At 37.2% G+C, this 19,321-nt stretch overlaps 1 protein-coding gene across 3 annotated transcripts in view; it reads right to left on the bottom strand.

The window, feature by feature from the left end:
• Positions 1-1,722: 1,722 nt before the first annotated feature.
• Positions 1,723-19,321, bottom strand: part of CNOT6 (CCR4-NOT transcription complex subunit 6) — a 32,819-nt gene continuing 15,220 nt past the window's right edge. For 2 of the 3 annotated variants that reach the window (XM_015641912.1, XM_015641913.1), the window contains exons 3-12: positions 17,197-17,383; positions 13,718-13,803; positions 12,654-12,758; positions 12,494-12,562; positions 10,936-11,093; positions 10,274-10,428; positions 9,146-9,300; positions 7,945-8,175; positions 6,467-6,669; positions 1,723-5,808 (exon numbers count right to left, since the gene is read on the bottom strand). In XM_015641912.1, coding sequence (XP_015497398.1) covers positions 5,596-5,808; positions 6,467-6,669; positions 7,945-8,175; positions 9,146-9,300; positions 10,274-10,428; positions 10,936-11,093; positions 12,494-12,562; positions 12,654-12,758; positions 13,718-13,803; positions 17,197-17,383 — 1,562 coding nt within the window. In that variant the 3' untranslated portion in view covers positions 1,723-5,595. The remainder of the gene's footprint in view (positions 5,809-6,466; positions 6,670-7,944; positions 8,176-9,145; positions 9,301-10,273; positions 10,429-10,935; positions 11,094-12,493; positions 12,563-12,653; positions 12,759-13,717; positions 13,804-17,196; positions 17,384-19,321) is intronic. The other variant, XM_015641914.1, reaches the window with a different exon arrangement.

Below are 19,321 nucleotides of genomic sequence, written 5' to 3' on the forward strand. Positions count from 1 at the left end.
TGGTGTAATTCTGTCCTTTCCACTTACCTTTTCTCTTTGGGCTCAATTCCACAGGTTTTAAGGTTCCTCTGCTTCACCAGTGCCAGTAGAAAAGACAAGCCATACTGCCAACTGCTTTGATTTGGGAGATTCTCACCCTAGAAGGCCCAAATCCAACTTTTTTGTATCGCTGAAGAGCCAGTGGACATGGGGTATGAAGGACCAGTAACCAGAATCTGTCCAGAGAGATTGTGTGGTCAATTCTATTAAAATAGCTCCAGTTATTTTACTGCAAGTTAAGCAAAGACAAGATTTCTTTGACCTGGCTGAGGATGATGGGACACAGGCTCAGCTCAGCCTTTGCCTTTGAGGGAGAGATGATGTTTTCTCTCTACATTCCCTGACAGGAACACTGGCCTCTCAGTAATTTTGGCAGTTTCCCTACAAACTGCTCTCTCCATACTTACATATCAGGTTTGCAGATACTATTTAAGAGCTTGTAAACTCTAATCTGCAACCACATAACAACTGTACTCATCTGAAAATATAACATTAAGCAAATGAATGCAACAAGGGAAGGCCCTCCTGAATGATTTTGTCACTGAGGACCAAGTAGGTCTTTTTCATTCCCAACACGACAGCTGGATTTATAAAACTGGTATTAATTGGCAAAGATGTTATCAAACCAACTGGTGCCACTAGAAAAGGTCCATCCCTGGGCCTGAATTCCCACAAATATTCTTCAGAATAATTCTACAAGCCACACTTTGTGCACAGCACTGAAATAGGTGCAGGCTGTGTGCAGCTGAAGTCTGTGTTTCCCGCACCATCTAGTGGCAATCCTGCAAATGTGATGGGAATTAACATCTCACCCAAGAGACAAAGCTGAAGTGAAATCATAGCCAGGCCTACAAGGGACCCATCACTGCTGCTGGGGACTTAGAGCTGCTTCAAGAGAGCTCATTTTAAACCTACAAACAAGCTAACACTCTGGGGCCTGTGGTGTTTATGGGAACACTGAAATAGATCATTTATTTCATAGCAAAGCAGCACCAACATGCTGAACGTGGGATCTGAGGACAGTGGTGCCAGGAGAGGCACTGGGTGCTTCACACACACAAGTATGCTCAGGTGTCTGATGTTTCCTGCTGCCAGGATGGGAACATCACACCAAGTGTGGTGAGGCTGTACCATTACACACACTGAGGCACAGGCACCCACAGAGAATGAACAGGGTATGAAAATACACCAATGACAAGAGTTTGCTGAATCTCATTCCTGGAAAAGAAGTTGAAAAAGTCTTAACTTTGTTTCCCTCCCATGGTAAACTGAGTATTTGAATTCCTTCCTGCTGTCAGACCCCAAGCCTACTTTGTGCTTCTGGAGCAGTAAGAGGAAGGAGTGGGGTCTACAGGAGTGAGACAAAAAACATCCACTGCACAACTGGCCTTACAGACTGACCTGGAAAGGTCAGAGGATGGCCAGCTATGAAGACAGGGGGTTGAGCTCTGGGTAGGTTTGGAGAGGCTCCACAAGCTCTGGAGGCATTTCTGATCATGCCTTCCCTTCACAATCCAAACCCAACTGACTGGAGATTTCTGCTGTGCAGATCTTGGAAGCAGCAGGAAGCACAGCAAGGTCTTTCTTAGACTTCCATTATACCCTTCACACACTTCACTCTTTGGCTGCAACTCTCAAGGAAGAGCATTATAAATCAGGTTAAAATATGAATTAGACTTCAAGAAGGTTTGAAACAGATACTGGATTTATTGGTCAGCTATGAGTAGGAAAATACATTGGTAAAGAAAAAGAAGACCCTGTATATAAATATAATACTAACTAGTTAAAATTTGACCAAGAAGAAAGTTCCACTGAAGAGAACAGTAAAAGCCCTTGTTTACCATCAGACCATATTCAGTTTCCCATTTATCTTATTGAAGAGCTGCCTATAGACAAATGCAACATTCTTTGAGCTTAGTGCAGATAATGTGCTGGTTTTTGTTACATGAATGGTAAACAAGAGTTAGTCCAGTGCATTACACATTATACAGAAGTACTGTGAATAAAGACTAAGATATTCTATTTTAGACACTACTTAAACATACCAAGACACTTAAAGAGTTACAAATTTATGCAACCAAAAGAAAATAGCAGTTAACATACTAAAAAATACTGTGTCCGGCTGGATGAGAAAGGCTTTGCTACTGAAGCGGTTAACTGAACTTTTCAAAAAGTTTTACAGTGTAATTAGTTTTCTTTTTCCCCCTCCCCCACAATGGTGTTGCAATTATTTTGTCTTTCATACAGGTTTTGCATGGTTGAAAAAGCAAAGCATAAGCTATTTTCTAAGCCTGCTATATTTAAAAAAAAACCACCTTGAGAGATTTGCTGAAGTTACATCAAAGATGCATACAACATTCTTAAAATCAGTTCAGTCAAATGCTAGCCAAATTGACCTTTAAATTCAAGCTGCTGAAAGGACAAAATACTTACAACACACACACCAATTTATATGCTCTTTCCCCCCTACTTGTGTTAAGTTAAAAGCAGTAACTTGTGGTATTAGTCTTGTACTCTAAACAATTGTTTTAGTTAAAGGTGTAGTTCAATTTACACTTTGACACCCAGAATTCTTGGTAAATGTAAATAAAACTAGAAAAGATATGGCAGAGTGTATTTTAAGTGGAAAAAAGCCTGGTCTTACCTAAATAAATCCTTCCAACCCCAAGGATGTTCTGTGACTTTTGCTATATGTGCTTTTACAACAAGAACACTGAAAGTACATTATGGCAACACCCAAAACCACCTTGAATAAAAATATTGCAAATAACCATTTCATGTTAAAAACTATGAAGCAAACATTTTGATTTTGTGAAGACACGGTTTATTGCCTTATTCTATGTTATAGCTGGAAATTGAGACTTTTGAGTTAGATTTGTTTGACACAAGAATGTATTTTCTTGGAAAGATTGTTTGACCAAGTTTATCTCAGCTCTGTTTTGGTGCCATCTGGTCTTTCCCTATTTTCAAAACATTTCTCCCTCCTTCCTTCAGTCCCCGAGTCACAGCTGCAGTCCAGTTAAAACCCAGTGAAGTCAAAGGAGTGCCTTCAATGGATTCAGAGGGTTTTCAATCAGGACCTGATGGACTACTATAAAAGCTGGAGGAAATGGTTATTCAAATGGACCCTTAGACCATAAGGTGACTAAGCAAGAACAGTTGTGTCTCCAAAAGCACAAGGGGCCATATTTTCACATGCTGTCATAAATTCAAATTTTTTTAAGACTAAGCAATAGAGGAGAACACATACTGGATAAAGCTCAAACCTTTAGAATCTAACAAGTGCACTCAAGCTCCAGCATCTATTAAAGTAAATTATCCCCCTCTAAAAAAATACAAAATGAGTAAGTGCTTCCCTTCCCCTTCTGTAAAGCTTTCTGGACCCCTTACACAATCCAGATATCAGAAAAGAAAAATAGTTTGCTTAGTCTGACAAGCTAAATTGGCTCATCATTACCGGAAATTGTCATGATGTACATTACCAAGACATCATTAAGGAAACATGAGTAAAACACCTTTTATTCACACTTTACAAAAAAACCCCAAAAAACAAACAGAAAAAAAATAACACTACGCATTAAATCTACTACAGCAATACTACCAGCATTTCAATGTACTGATTATAAACTGGACATGTTTGGTGTTTTTACAACTAAAACCAAAACAAGATAACCCCAAAAGATCAGGTCCCAGACAAGGATTCAAGATCAAAATTTCTCGTATTGAAATTTTAAAATGTACATTTTAACACATCTGAACTGTTTGCAATTTTTACTTTGACCTTAAAACAGAATGGTTTGAGCACACTTGTGTGCTGACTACTTTTCAATAAAATTTTGTATCATTATTACCAATTCATTTTCTTATATATAAAAATTCACAATATTTAGAAAGTTTTCTCTTAATGCTCAGTGTCCTTTTGCTTCCCTGCCCGCAGCTGAAACAAAAGCTGTTTAAGACCAAGCTCTATTTCCATTAGTAATATTTTTTTTTTTTTTTACACATTTATTATTCAAGTTGTATTAGTTTAAGGAGATGATGAATTCTCCCTTTTAGGATGCAAATAGACAAGTTAAATTTGTGAGCTGTTATATACTTGGCTTCATGACACAAATGGCACTGAGGGTACACTATAACTTCGGTCTTGCTTGACACTTTAAAATAAGACTTGGTCACTTTAAAATATGATCTGAAGAATTGTCTTTGGGACCTGCATTGAAGATGCATTTATTTTACACTGCTTCATTACTGGAAAATGTAGGGCTAGGTTTTTATCTTCAAGGAATTATACTTTCAGAAACTGAGGAACACACAAACGAAAGAGAATCCACATGATAGTAACTCTTAGTGGGAAAAACGGCACTGTGCAATGACACTGAAAGAAGCAGTGCATGGGCATTAGAAGCTAGAAACTGTGTACCCATAACCTGAACATGTTCCAAAGTGTGATATTCAATGCTTCACAAAGGAAAAAAAGATGCCACAGCTTATACAAAAGTATCTTCATAAAATTTTCACAAGTGTTAACATTATTTAAAAAAATAAAAGAGGATGCACAGGATCTCTCTGCATGCACAGGCAGTGCTAGTTGAGCAAATTTAAGCAGGCACAGTGGAGATAGGACAAATATTTTAAACAGAAATGAAGCTGTACACAAGTATCCTTAGATTTCACTCCAAAAGTCAGAGATGAGAAAAATGTCTGAGTGTGTACACATCAGCAATAACTCTCAACCCATACAGGTCTACTTATATTCACTGCTCAGCTTATCTGTTCCATGAGAACTCCATGCCTCTTTTTTAAATCAGAAATAGAATGCATTCCATTTTCTCTAAGATATTAAGATTTTATAGTTTTGGATTTTGAAAGCAATGTTCTCAATTGAACATAAAAAGTAGTATAAAAGGGCTAACAAAACCCTAACAGTGCAAATCATTAGCAGAGAAAACCTGTGACAACCTCTTTTACACGCTGGCCTTTATAACACATGAAAACAGATAAAAATTTAGCCTTAGTTTACAATACAATCATTTTCCAAATCTGATTTTTCTTTTTTTTTTTTAAAGTACAAAATCTCATAAATCATGTTTTCTGTTGTTCATATACAATCAATAAAGGCTAAATTCAAATTCTATATTTTACAAACAAGTCTGAAAAAGGAGGGAGTGAAGTACGGAGAATGTTCTGTGGATGTTCCTACTGGCCTCAAAAAAGTAGTGCTACAGATAACTGTGCAAAGAGAATACACTGTATAACAATTCCCTATTTCAAGGCATGAAAATGTCACGTTGGAGAAAAGAAACAGGAAGGTTAATTGTAATGTATTAAAGAAAGGTGCAAATGCACCAATCACTGTGGAACAGTATACAAAGTATATTGGGCTCAGAATTGTGTCTGTTGATAGCACCTGGCTTTTACTATGTCTTTAGCAAATAATTAGATTTAAGATTAAGATTATTAAGAAAAAAAATCCCTGTTGGCCATACCTCACTCCTCTATATTCAGATTTTACAATTGTACAAGTTAGATTGAGGTTGCCCTCTAAAATGTATTTGACTACCTCCTGCCAGGGAGATGGATTCCATTTACAGGAGGCAGGAAAGGCAGCAAAAGCTCCAGTTGTGCAAAAAGTGAGAAGTGGTCAGAAGGGATGAGTGGATGTGGACAACCACTTATATTGTTCTCTATTAACCAATGATGATCCAAAGGTCCAAGAATGCCAAGTATGTTTAGCTGAGGTTTAGAGTAGAAGATGTAATCAATAATACCCTAAAACAAGAGGGGGAAAAAAGATTATTGTTAGTATTTATTCTTGTCTGAAGTTATTATTCCAAACAAGAGGTGAGCTCAGTCTTACAAGTAATGAAACATTCTATTCCTTCTCTACAGCACCATCACAATTTAGGAGATTTCTTCTTCCTGTATCCAGTAGGATGCTCAATATAGATTAGAAAAACAAAAGAAAATGCCACCCTTTTTATCACTTCTGCTATGCTTTTGTGGCTTTCAATTTCCAACCTCCTACAGACCTTCAAAACACTTTTGGCTGATTTTGAAGAGATAAAAAACAATCTTTGTTTTCCCTGGGCAACAGAGAACTAAGACTTTTCCAGATGCAACATGGATTATTTCCTTGCACTTGACAGCTTAAGTGCCCCCTGTCATTTAGCTTGGAGTATCAAAACAAACTCTTACTGTTTACAGGGAAGGTTAAGAGCACCCCAACTCCTGCAAAGCTATTGCAAGTTATTAAAAAGAATAAGATGGTTTCTAGGAGACTGAAGTGTTGAGCATTCTAGTTTGCTATGTTTTAAGTATACACTTGGTGAACTTAGCTACACAGATTAATTTATATAACAACTTCAGAGAGAAAATCACATTAGTTACACTTGAAAATGGAAAACTTTTCCAAAATCTAAGTCCTTACCTTGAAGTCAAATGTGTAATTTGTATAAGGCATTAGACCATTCTCATAGGCACTCTTCAACTTGAAACCGTGTGTAATTCTTCCATTTGTTGTCCCATTTTTTCCATTACAGCTGAAGTTAGTAAGACTTTCATTGTATCTCAGTTCCTTAAAATCTTTGTGGTTTGTTTCCACTCCACCAGTGCTCAAGTACTCAACAACACCTGTGAGGAGACACATTACAAACAAGAAGGTATTAACAAACATCAGCAAATAATGCATGTAGGTACTTGAAGTCAGACATGCAACTTTAGGCTTTATATAACCAAAACCTTAATGATACACAGTACTATCAACAGTAGTTCTTTTAAAATACTGCAGGGCAGTGTGTATCAAAAGCAAATCTCACCTAGAACAAAGAGACATACTTTGATTAGAAAAAATGAGAAGGTTAACAGAGAATAGATTGGAAAGGGAAAGATGAAAAAAAGTCAGAAAAAATTATATCAATGCTAGTTATTGGCTGCCTCTTCTTGCTTTTATGCTCAGGTCGGGCCATTCAATGATCTTCAGCTAAAGTGTTGCAAAAAAGCCAACTTGTGAAACACTGCTTCAAAAGAAGTTAACTTTAAAGAGGCTGCAAAGCCAAATTGATTAGATTTATGTCAGAAAACTATGATTGTGCCTCAGTTTCAGAATAGCTGTGTTAAAATTCTAGAAGGTAAAAGAAGCAGTTAAGTTGTTGTGAAGACACAACCAGACACGTGAACTGGTCACTGCAATCACCACTGGTGATACTGGCCTTCCTGGGATCAAAAAGAATCCTATTTCCATTACTGCTGAGCAATACCTTCTCCTTAAAACCCTAACACATGTTAAGAGTTGCCAAGATGAAGCCAAAAGGAAGGGGACCAGGAATGGAAGCGATTATACTGAACAACCAGCAGCAGTAAGAAGGAAGGATGGCTCTTGAGTACAGCTGGGTACCTGAACAGGCAAGGTGGCAGTCAATGAATGTGTTCTTTTCTTGCACTTTATAGTTGCCACCAAATCAAGAAACAAAGTTCTATGTTAAGTAAAGAGCTCTTTAAAGTCCCCTTCTGAAGGGGATGTATTGAATTTTAGAAGTTCTAAAACATGACAGAAAATGATTGTATGACAGCATATTTAAAGGTAAAAAATTAGCTTTTCACAAAATTAAGAAAACCAAATTATCAGCAATACACTCATGCCACCTCCAGTTATTTTCTGAAGATATTTTAAAATACAGAAAGAAAATCACAATGGAAATGCCTCTGAAAGAGCAGACACAGCTCTACTACAGCACAGGCACTAAGGTCACTCACAAATCAAAGAGTTCTCTCTCCTCCCTTCTCTTCCTTTCTCTTCCCTTGGCACCTCTAGAGTTTACATTATCAAACAATGCATCCTCTAAATTGAAAAACTTAAACTTGTTACACACTTGAAACAGTCTAAAGAATAAGAAATAGAGCTCTTACCAGAGTCTGGTAGAGAATTGAGATCTGCACACAGTACAAGTGGAATGGTTCCAAGTTCTCCCGAAACACCAGGTTTGAGACTACGAGAGGCTTTATCAATAATGTTCTTTACCTCGGACAGGAACATCATAGTCTGAACCAGCTTCACATCAGAATAATCTGGGTCCCAATGCATATGTGCATTAGCTACAAGAACTAGCTGCTTTTCCATCCCAAGATGTGGCTTTCCAGCTAAAATTTAAAATCAGTTATTTATTTAAAATCACTCAGCGACAGAAAACACTATCACAGAAATTTAAACAAAATATTTAAGGGGACAAAAAAATAAAATACTAGTATGACTTCAATATGCTTATACCATCTGAATGAAGAGGGTCAGATAACTCCTCTTACATTTAACAAGTGTTGCAGTTGATATAAAGCATTAGGAATGATATTTCACATTCAAGACCACTAACAGACTATCTTGTTACATGTAATGCTTTTGTATTCACTGAAAATTAACATAAGTAACAGATAATCCTAATTACAGGCAAATAATGTTTTTCTAAAAAATTACAGCAGCTTTCCTCAGGCTATGATAGCAAACAGGCTCTGTTCATATCTTATTCGGCAGCAAGCTCTGAATTCTAAGTTATTCACATTCTAAGTTACCTCTCTTGCTGGAAGTGTTTCTTAAAAGACTTATTTGCTACAATCTGAATTAATAAAATATCACTTGGATAAATATAACACAGGTTGAGTAGGGTCCCACTTTGATATCTATAAAGCAAATTTACATTTCCTAAATTAAGAATGACAGGGCAGAACAAACAGGTTGTATAAGCATGACAGTAAAGAAAATAAGTTAAAATGATGGAGATCTATGATCCAGAAACACACAACTAACACCATCTGATTCTTTGATACTTGTACATAATTTTAAGTAAAAAAAACTCCAATCCAACCAACCAAATCACTCAAACTCTAGTTTTTTTATCTTTTTTCCTTAAAAACACAGGTGGGGAAAAAAGCCCCCTCATCATTTAACTGATATGACTTTTCCCCAGAATCCTCTATGGAAATAAATTTGTCTGAACATACAATCTGCAAAGCCAAATTCACCTGCAGAACCTAGTTTCTCTTGTTTATTATAACAAGAGTAATTTGTTTTCATTTACAAAATACCATCAATTTAAAAAAGAAATTAAAGGGGACTTACATGACATTTCTATCAATTCCTTTCGAAGTTCTAACAGAACAGCAACTCCAATGTTATCTTTTGTCATAACTCTGTTCAGCATAGCCTCTGAACCTTCTGAGTTTGCCATTGCTAGTTGATTGAACTCAACAGTATGCTTTTGAACCAAAGTAAATCTGAAAGAAAAACATAATATGTATTTTTTTTTCAGCAGCCAGATACAGCTGGAAATATTATCAGTAATTCTCCTTTTAATTAAAGCTCAAACATTTATGATGTGAAAATATCACCTTGTCACATCATTTCATAAAATCCTAACTTGAAATCAAATGATAGAGTTTTTATAGCAATTTTTGTTTATTTCATAGTACATCAGTTAAAATATTTTGTTGAGACAAAGAGGTATTTTAGAAAAGTCATGCTTATTTCTAACTCTGCATCTATTCCTAGATCAAACACACAGATTTAACAGAGAGAGACTAAATAATTTTCCAAGTCACTAGGTAGCAAACTTGGCACCTACATTTACTCGTGGATACACAGGAATGGAAGCAGGAGGGGACATTATGATCATCACATCCAAGTTGTACAAGTGCAATATGACACAACCAGTAAGTGCTGCAGCTCTTAAATGATTAGGGTTTTTTTACAGAAGTGTGCAGTGATACCTTGTCATTTGCTTTACCAAAAACTAATATATCAAAAAGTCAATGTCATCTGAGGCCTTATTTCAGCAATTAGATTAAGGATTATAAATTCCTTTACTCAAAAAAACAGAAGGCAAGAAAATCTGCTTTGTTTTTCATTACTTCCTTCATTTTCTATTATTACCACCTAATGGTTGGGACACCCACACTCAACAAGTGAAGGATAATTTAGTGAATTCCCAACCAGCACTGCTCAAACAGAATGAAATCTCATTCAACTCAATATTTCAAGGTTAAATTTTTTATTGCTAGTTCCACACAGAATGATCTGTCTCTCTCTCATATAAACCAGTCTTTCCAGGGGTAGGAATGCTCTGTATGAAATCCTGCCTGGCTACAAAAGGACAGTCAAAGCCCAGCTGTTTGAACTATACACCAACCTGAGAAATTATGTGAAAGACAGCAAGAGACAACAAAAGGCTTAGCAAACCACATCACTTACTTTTCTGTTTTGAAAAATATTGCACAACCATCAACATGTTTTCTTTCCTGTTCTGACATTGTCCTAGCTCTAGATTTTGGACTGAAGAATCCATTATAGCCACGTTCTTTCAATTCTACCAGGAAAAAACTGTAGTACTGCTCTGTTTCAACCTCCTGTAAAGTTAAGGCAGCAAAGCATGAACGCACTATTAGCAAAATATAGAAGACAGATATTATTTAGACTCTTCAGAAGTGTAAATCACTTTCAAATTAGATTTAAGGGGAAAAAAATCTAAGAATTAAGTACATCACAGAATGCAAATTCAAGAGCAATATCCCTATTTTAAGAAAATATAAATGAATTTCTGTAATCCCTGGAGTTATGATTATCTCAAGCTTCTTATTTGAAAATGTGTCAATTCCAGCCCCACATACACACACAGGCACAAAGACACCCCCACGAACATTGCTTTGATCAGGAGCTGCTGGTTCCCATTCCAACTGCGGGGGCTGAGAGCCTTCTTTTGATGTCAAGCAACAAATAATGTTCTAAACATCGCTTCTTTTCCTTTTGTTTGCAGAAGGTTTTGAAAACAGACCGTTTACTATAAATACACTTAATGTGAAGAAACCAGCACATGGGAATAGAAAAGGAAAAGAAATAATGGTGTATTTTTTTACCTGCAGACTTATGATGTCAGCATTGCAGCTCAGTATTTCCTGCATAATGGCTTTTTTTCTGTATTCCCAGTTCAAGGCCCAGGATGGACAATAGCCATACAGCTGCCGAGTGGCGTATTTGTCACAGAGGACGTTGTAGCACATGACAGAGAACAAGGCTGCAGAACAGTAATTTCACTTACACACTGACAGATTAAAAAAGTACAATTATGTTCTTGACTTTTGTCTTCTGTGAATTTATCAATTCACGCTTCATTTGTTTCAACCAAAACACAGCATGTGTATCTATGCTAAAAAAAAATTGTTAGTTCTTCTAGGGAGACAAATTACATGTTTGGACTTATTGCAGCTGTCTTCTAGCATTTAATTAGGAAACAAACACCCCACTTTATATGGTTAACACAGAGAAGAGCAGAAAAATGTGTTTTATGCTAAGTGGTGCTCTAGTGTAAAAAACCCCAAACAAAGTAAGTGTATTTGAACACTTGTATTTGCCAGCTATACAAAGGCCTACAAGTCTACAATTAGATTCTTTAAAATGGACCTTAATTATTGCCACTACAAACTAACAGATTCATAGGCAGGGTGAGGATCCTTTCACACAAAGAAAAAGTGTAGGCAAATTAACTCCTCAAATATTTCCACCTCAAAAAGCCATTCAGGCATAAAATAAGAAATATCTCCTCTCTGTATTAATTTGAAACAGGAATAGTAACGAGACATGCTGGGGCAACTTGACAAGTAACCCAGCAGCATGGATTTGGGCAGCTGTTTTGTTGGGTTTTTAGGTTTGTTTGTTTTTAAAAAGCACTTCAAGATTTTGTAGTATAACAATGAGATACTTGGAAGCTCCTCTCAAATGCAGAAAAAAGAAACAAGGCCACTATTTGAAGATAGAGATAATTGAGGAAAAGAATCTTGGCTGGACTGGAGTTGAAGTTTAACATTTTGAAAACAAATACATAAATAGGTGACAGCAAAACAGTAGTTGCATTAACATCATGATCTTTGAAGCAATCACCTTAATAATGAGAGAATTATCATTCCTGAAAGAGAAGACACTGCAATAATTGAGAAATACTCTAAGATTTTTGGTGTACAGGTAAATAGAAAAGACCGTATTTTAAACAATTTACACAGGATAAAAAATTAGTAAAGAATTAAACATGACCTGAATCCCAACAGCAAGAAAAATCCTGAATCAAGGATGGTTACTTAAAACAATTCTACATTTTTTGGAAATCATGCTCAAATGCTTCCATTTTTTTATTCAAGAAATGTTAAATTAAGCCTCTTATAATTCTGCCATTTAACTAATTGTGGACAACAGTTTCAATTCCTGTGAGGGGGACATTAATTAAAAATAAATTACTTTAGAGTAAAAGATGGATAAATCTGGAACAGGTGTTCCAATTGGGACAGAATGACTTCAGCTGGCTGGCCAGCACTGCTGAGATGATTGATTAATTTAAGCATTAACTTCTTTTCTAGTAAAGATCAACAGCTTTTATTAAAAGGAAAATAAAAGAACTGGGAAATCCTGGAAGTGTTACAGTACCTGTTGGTCTTGTACGGTCTGGTTCTTGCAACATAATCCAGGATCTTGGAGGTGGCTGTTCTGTCGAAACTATGGGAATATTTTAAAATAGAGATACAACAAGTGATAATCACATTTATTTTACACAGCAGAAATAAATGTTTTAAGAATGATCACTTACTTCTTTTTGCAGTACCTGCCAAATTATCAAGCAAATAGTTCAGTAGCCGTCGTGTCCCATCTGGTTCCTGATACAGGTTCAGAATATCCTGCGTAAGTGGGTTTCCTACAAACCAATTCACAGGAATACTGAATAAAATATACAGAACTATTGCAGACTTGCATATCAGTGTTGAAAGCTGACATCTTGGAGACATGATCTACTGTGAACTACTTCGGGGTTTCAGGTCTCAGGTCTTCAATCCCACAAAACCCTGGGTGTGTGGACAGCCCTAGTAAAGTTTAACAACATTCCCTGTTGATTCTGCTGTGGGACAGAGCATGCCAAAGGTAGTCCTTGGACTAAGAGTAGGGAAGAACTTGTGTGGTACAAGAGGCAGAGCTGGTAAGCACAAATGAGCCCAGGAGCCACCTCTGCTCAGTGTGAAACATCCACCAGCAGTTGATCTGACAGTCAGATCTCAGCAGAGACTCTGCCATCTGCCAAACATAAGCAGATTGCAAAAGATGTCATGGACAACACACACTGCAAGTGGCCAGTTTTAAGGGGGAGATAAGCAGACTTCTGAGACTTAATAGTGTTTAGAGGTATTATATCTCTCAGTGCTTCTGATTTTGTGACTCAAAATTCCCCAAGGTCAGCAATTTTATAGCTAGAATCCATAAAGTTCAGAGGGAAAAAAAATTGTAAAAGACTTAAATTGCTGCTTGCATAAACAGCACAGAACCCTGCAGCTGTACAAAGGATGTTCCCTTTCTGGCTAGAGATGTACCACAGTTAACCACAGACTATTTCTTAGTTAAAGCAGAACTGCATTCAACCCCCATGCAAGCAACAGAAAGCTTCTGTACACTCTGCAAAAAGAAAATTAAATCTTTTTCTAGGGGCACTGCCCTGCCAAACCTGTTATTTTTCTAAATAATCCCTAAGTAACAGTATCTATAAATGTGGAGTGAGCAGCTACATCTGGGATTGCTAATCAGTAACATTTTATGAACCAGACATTACAGCTCAGCAACAGTATCACTAAACAACAACAGATACCAAGAAAAAAACAGCAATACCTTTCAGACCCAAAGTCTGTAACTGGAACAGTTTTCCCAGCTCAAAAGGTAAAACTCGTAACAGGTTGTTATTTAAATGTAGTTCCCTGTAGACAGAGCAAGAATCATATGGGTCTGAAAACAGAGCAACGTTTATCTGCAGCAGTACAAGAATTGAACTAAAAGAGAATAGATAAATAGTAGCAAACCACAGTATTGAAAAATTCAGAGACTAAACAGCAATGGTTAGGGACATCCTGCTGTACTCAGATACACACACTCAGACAAAACACATTATGTTGAAGTACAGAGGAAAGGAGCTGTTTGGAGAGTTTATCTTAAACAGTCAGACATTTTGTGAACATTAGCAATAATTAAACACTTCAGTATCTACAAGTGATGATGCAGCAACAGCTCAGACAAACCAGACCATGAAACAGGTCAGCTGTGATAAGAAAGGGAAATTATATCCCTGAAACCAAATTCAAAAAATCCAGAATCGTGGCAGTATGATTACAGCTATGGCATTACCATGCAGTAGTCATTTACAGCAGTAATTTTCTGTTGGTTTGGGTGTTTTTTTTGTTCTTAATTTCAGTGGTAAGACAAAATATGTGCTTTGTAACTCACAAAACCAATATACAGGCAGGAGCAGAATTCATGTCCTGAATTCTAATATCCCAACAAACTGGGCAAAGAAAATAGACTTTTTACTTTCCTAAATGAATTCCCACTAAGCAATGAAAACTTTCATAGAATCAATCAGTATAAAGTTGCTGCTCCAAAGTGTTTAGAATTTGGTGCCTAGAGACTTGACAAGTATTTCTGGGCAACCAAAAGGAAAGAAAAAGGAAGAAAAAAAGGAAACCTGGAGGGCAAGAGTTAATTTAACTCTTTGGATCTCTACAGAACAGTATTTGAGGGTTTCAATGTCTCTCTTGTCATAAGCAGCCCAGAACTGACTGCAGGATTTGAGGTGTGGAGTCAGCAATGCCCAGCACAGGGCAGCCACTGCCCTGCTCCTGCTGATCCAGGCCAGGTGCCATCAGCTTTCTCAGCCATCAGGGCACACCTGGCTCTTGTTCAGCTCTTGCTGACCACCCCCACCAGATCCTTTTCCACCAGGCAGCTTCCCACTGTTCCCCCAAACTGGAGCACTGCTGGGTTGTGGCCCAAGTGCAGGACCCAGCACTTCACCTGACTGCACCTCACACCACTGGCCCCAGCCCATGGGTCCAGCCTGTCCAGATCCCTCTGCAGAGCCCTCCTGCCCTCCAGAGATCAACCCTTCCACCCTGCTCTGTGTCTTCTACAAATGTACTGGGGGTGCACTCAAGTTCTTTCAAGCATATCAAGAGAATCTGTTTAATAGCTCAGCTTTCCAAGATAATGTTACACTGTTTATTTTTTTTCTCCTTTTTCTGCCAAGATCAGAAATCCTACTGCTCTGACATCTTTTTCAACTACTTGCAGTAAAAAGCTAGATAAAAGGAGTCTTGGGTGAGCTCTACAGTACAGACCAAACCCAGAGCTCCAGATGTGGGAGCTGGGAGAGCTGTTATCAGTTCTCAGTGTTGAGAGCACAAATGATTTCTGTGGGTCGGGATATCAGCAGTGCCCACGGTTGAATTACCGTTGGTTTGAACAACTTCCCAGAATCCAGGGGAAGTGTCTGCAGCAAGAGCCAGCCTAAAACACAAAACCCCAGCCCAGCTGGGACCTGCAATGTGCTCTCACATAGGATGTGCTTATGGGCTTTTCTTCACTTTCACTACAGTGAAAAAAAAAACCATGGAACAGCTGCAACTACTGAGGAGCACAGTGGGTTCATGCACAGCTTTTCACATCTAGAGATCTGGGCTCAAGTGCTGTCTTTTGGACATAAATAGAAAGCTTATGTGATCCTAGACCTTAGCTACATATTTCACATTTACAAGATTTACCCTCCTCTGCTCAGAAGAAACTTGGGACTTACAAGAGCTGAAGCTTCACAGAATCAGCCAGAATAAATCAGAAGTGCTGGGAAGAAGGCATAATGACTTGACATTACTGATGACTCTGCACTGCTAAGCTATCTCCATGTCACAAGTGTTACATTTACAAAAATGTTTTAAAAAGAAAAAGACTGAAAGGAGGCTAATGAAGTACAAAGATGAATTTGAGACTATTCCAGTAAATTTAGGGTTGCTAGCTCAAAATATCCAAGGAACTGGATAAAGAAGGGTAGAAACCTGTTACTAATAACTGCTTTTAATTGAAATAGTAATGCAAAAAACTGGAGCTCAGAACAGACTCCTCTCCAGCTGAAAGCAACTATACAACATGCTACAAAACAGAGCTGCCAATTATGCTTCAAAAAGCAAGGTCCCTTTGCTCAGCCTCCAAGGTTGAGACTTGAACTGCTCTGGAATTTGAGCTTTTAGCACCAATTTAATCAGCTAGTTTAATCCTCTCCAACAGAGCGGACTTTTCTAAAGGGGAGGAAAAATGCAGTGAGATATTTCTATGTGCACACTTGCTTTGCAAGTTTCATGAAAGCTGTGCTGGCAGTCCATTTCTCTGTCATTGTCTTTACTTCTAATAACATTCTTGTTACTTTTGGACTCTGTATTTTCTGGATTTGAGAAAGCTATTCAGAAATATCATCAAAATTAATAGCAATGAAGGTTATTACTGGCAACTGTCTAATAATCCTAAAATAAGGCTCTTCCTTTGGGTCAAGGGCAAAAGACTGTTGCCTGTAAATATTTACTCTTATATAAATAATTTATATATTTACATAACAGTGTTTTTACAAAGTAAAATACTGCAGACTTAAGTATAATCTAAATAGGCATCATTATTCATATTTCACTTCCAAAAGTTTTCATTCCATGCTAACTTTGTACATCTTGGCATTACAAAACTGAAGGAAAAAAAACTAAAAAGGCTGTGATTAGAACATTTTTTTCTCCTCCCCAGTTTGCACAGGAATGCAGTTACATCACAGCAAAGGTGGGGAGGAGATGATACTAGATATGTTGCAACTGTTATACAATAAACAGAACAAGAACTATTGTTAAGTGTAATTACTAAATATGAATAAAGAGGAAAATATTGTAATTAACACTATTAGAAATATTTAATCGGATCTTTTTCCTACCTTACAATGAGTTAAAAGCAAATTTTTTTTGTGCTTCACTTACTCTTTGAGACAAACACCACATAAAAGATTTGTAGAAGAATCTGGAAAGAAATGCCTGAGAGGAAATCTGACTTGGAAAAATATAAAATGGGTGATTGCCATCAAACCAAGCACTTCTGAGGCTCATTCTGTGCTGTCATACATCAGAACAGGAGATCACAGAAAAGCCAGTACTGCTATAGCTGCACAGCCCACAGCAAGCATTCAGGGAGGCAGATAAGAAGGGAGGAAAGGGGAATTTACTTATGCTGAAATTTGAACTGTCGCTACAAAGATAATAAAAGAACAGTTTTAACTCCTGCTAGGATTTACATACCTGAGTGACACCATGTTTCCGAGCTCTGCTGGTAAACTGCGAATTTTATTAGAGGACAAGTCCAGATATACCAGATTGTGAAGCTTGGCAATGTCTGAAGGAATACGGGATAAGGAATTGTCACTGAGATGCAAAGCTGTCAAATGGGTCAGTGTCCACAATGATGAACTTAAGCTTCTCACTTTCCCTGTGGAAGAAAGGTACAAGAGAAAATAGAACATTTAAAATACATAGATCTGGCAATAATAGTACATTTTTCAAGTATGAACAGGGCAGGGAAATCTGAGGGGGAGTTTTGCTTCTGGGTTTTTTGTGGGTTTTATTATTATTATTTTATTCAACATAAATTCCATTAATCACTCATTCTATAGATGAAAAATTTGTCGTTGTGTGAGAAATTGCAAGATATTGCCAAGGATGCTTGAGGTTGTTTTTCCCAATCCATACTCAAGGCTTAAACATCTGCCTTTATCTAGTTCCATACAAGACAAAACATATTAACTAGGTGACCATGAATTTATCATTTCCAGAGGTGTAAGAAACAGATTTTTTTCAATTATAGTTTATGTCTGAGATGAAAGACAGTGCTTTGGTTCATCCCTTACTTCCGCACATCTTTCAAACCAAAAATCTTTACTCTATGGCATTAATCCAGCCAAGAACAGATAGAAACACTATATTTAGGGTGACTAAGATGCTTAGTTGAGAACATGGATTTCCATCTGGCATTCAACTAAAAGCTGTATCAACTATTGCCAGATATTTTAAAAAAGGTATGATTTTTTGTATAAACTGAAGGGTGGAAACATGGATTTGTGTGACAGAATCAAGATTTTTACACTGCCACATGCAAGAAATGTGAGATATCATCTGAAGGTCTCAAAATATTTCTTCTCTCCAAGATTTTTCTCCTCCAGGGGTAAATCCTTTTTCATTTACATAAATCATTTCACTGTACCAAAAGCATTATGAGTACCAACACCAGTCTCCAAGGCATAAAGTTGGTTGGAACAACCTTAAAATTCCCACTGTGACTCATCAAGGTTAACAACAGTCTGGTTAATATTATACCAACACACACACTTGGCAATTCCTTTCCTTAAATGATTTTCTCCAAAATAAGAATGCATATTTAGTGCCCAGGGAAGGTAACACTGAGACATGTGCATCTGGGCCTCAGTCACTGGTAGCAAAATGTTTAGTACTGATATAATTTCCAGTGAGCTATAACAAAACAAGGTGCATGAAAAAGCCTGTAATGAAAAAACATGATTTAAATGAGATCATGGGTTTGTGGGTTTCTGTATTATGTGAACAAGTATTTTGCAAGGATAGGACAGCGTGAACATTAATGAAACAAAAGCACTTCACATTTTATTTTGCAAGGCAAATGCATACAGTTCTTAAGGGATTGATTCTCCTCTAATGCTCGTTAAGGAATCTTTTGAAAGGTTTTAAATACAAATTGTTAGTTCTTTGCATTTTTAAAACTGAATTATCACCTCTTCCCCCACCCCCAATGCAAACAGGTGACTGTGATCATAGAAAGCCTTGCAGCTGAAAGGATTTCCAATCAACATCCCTGATCCAGGCTCTGGACTCCAGCACCTCCCTTGGCGGGAATCAGTCTGTAGTGAGATTACCAGGCATGAAAGGAAAGAGCCATCACTTAATGCACTTCCTATGCAGAGCAGCAGATGTCCAAGAGGATTCCAAGCCTAATGCTGATATATAATGCTGATTCCTGAAGCAGCATTTAACTGGGTTTCTGCATCTGTAACCTTCAGTAAAGAATGCTACTCACATGGTGAGGCACGTGGTACTGCAAGCAAGGCACAGATTCAGTGAACTGGATGGAAAGATTCTTCACAATTTGAAGAACTGTTTGTTTAGTCCTTCTCCCATAAATTTCTCTACTGAACAGTTATTTCTAAATCTTAACAGTTGCTTAAAGAACCTCCATATTTACACAAAATTACAGCCTAAGTTTAAAATGTCACAAAATAACTTTTTAATTCTTAAAATATTTGCTTGAATTTCCTTGTAAACACATTTTTTGTAGCAGACTCAGGATTTACTCTACAAATCAAGAGACTGGTTGACCAGTTGAAATACATGCTTATGA

This window comes from Parus major, chromosome 13, assembly GCF_001522545.3.
Source record: "Parus major isolate Abel chromosome 13, Parus_major1.1, whole genome shotgun sequence".
In the NCBI taxonomy this organism is placed as follows: Eukaryota; Metazoa; Chordata; class Aves; order Passeriformes; family Paridae; genus Parus; species Parus major.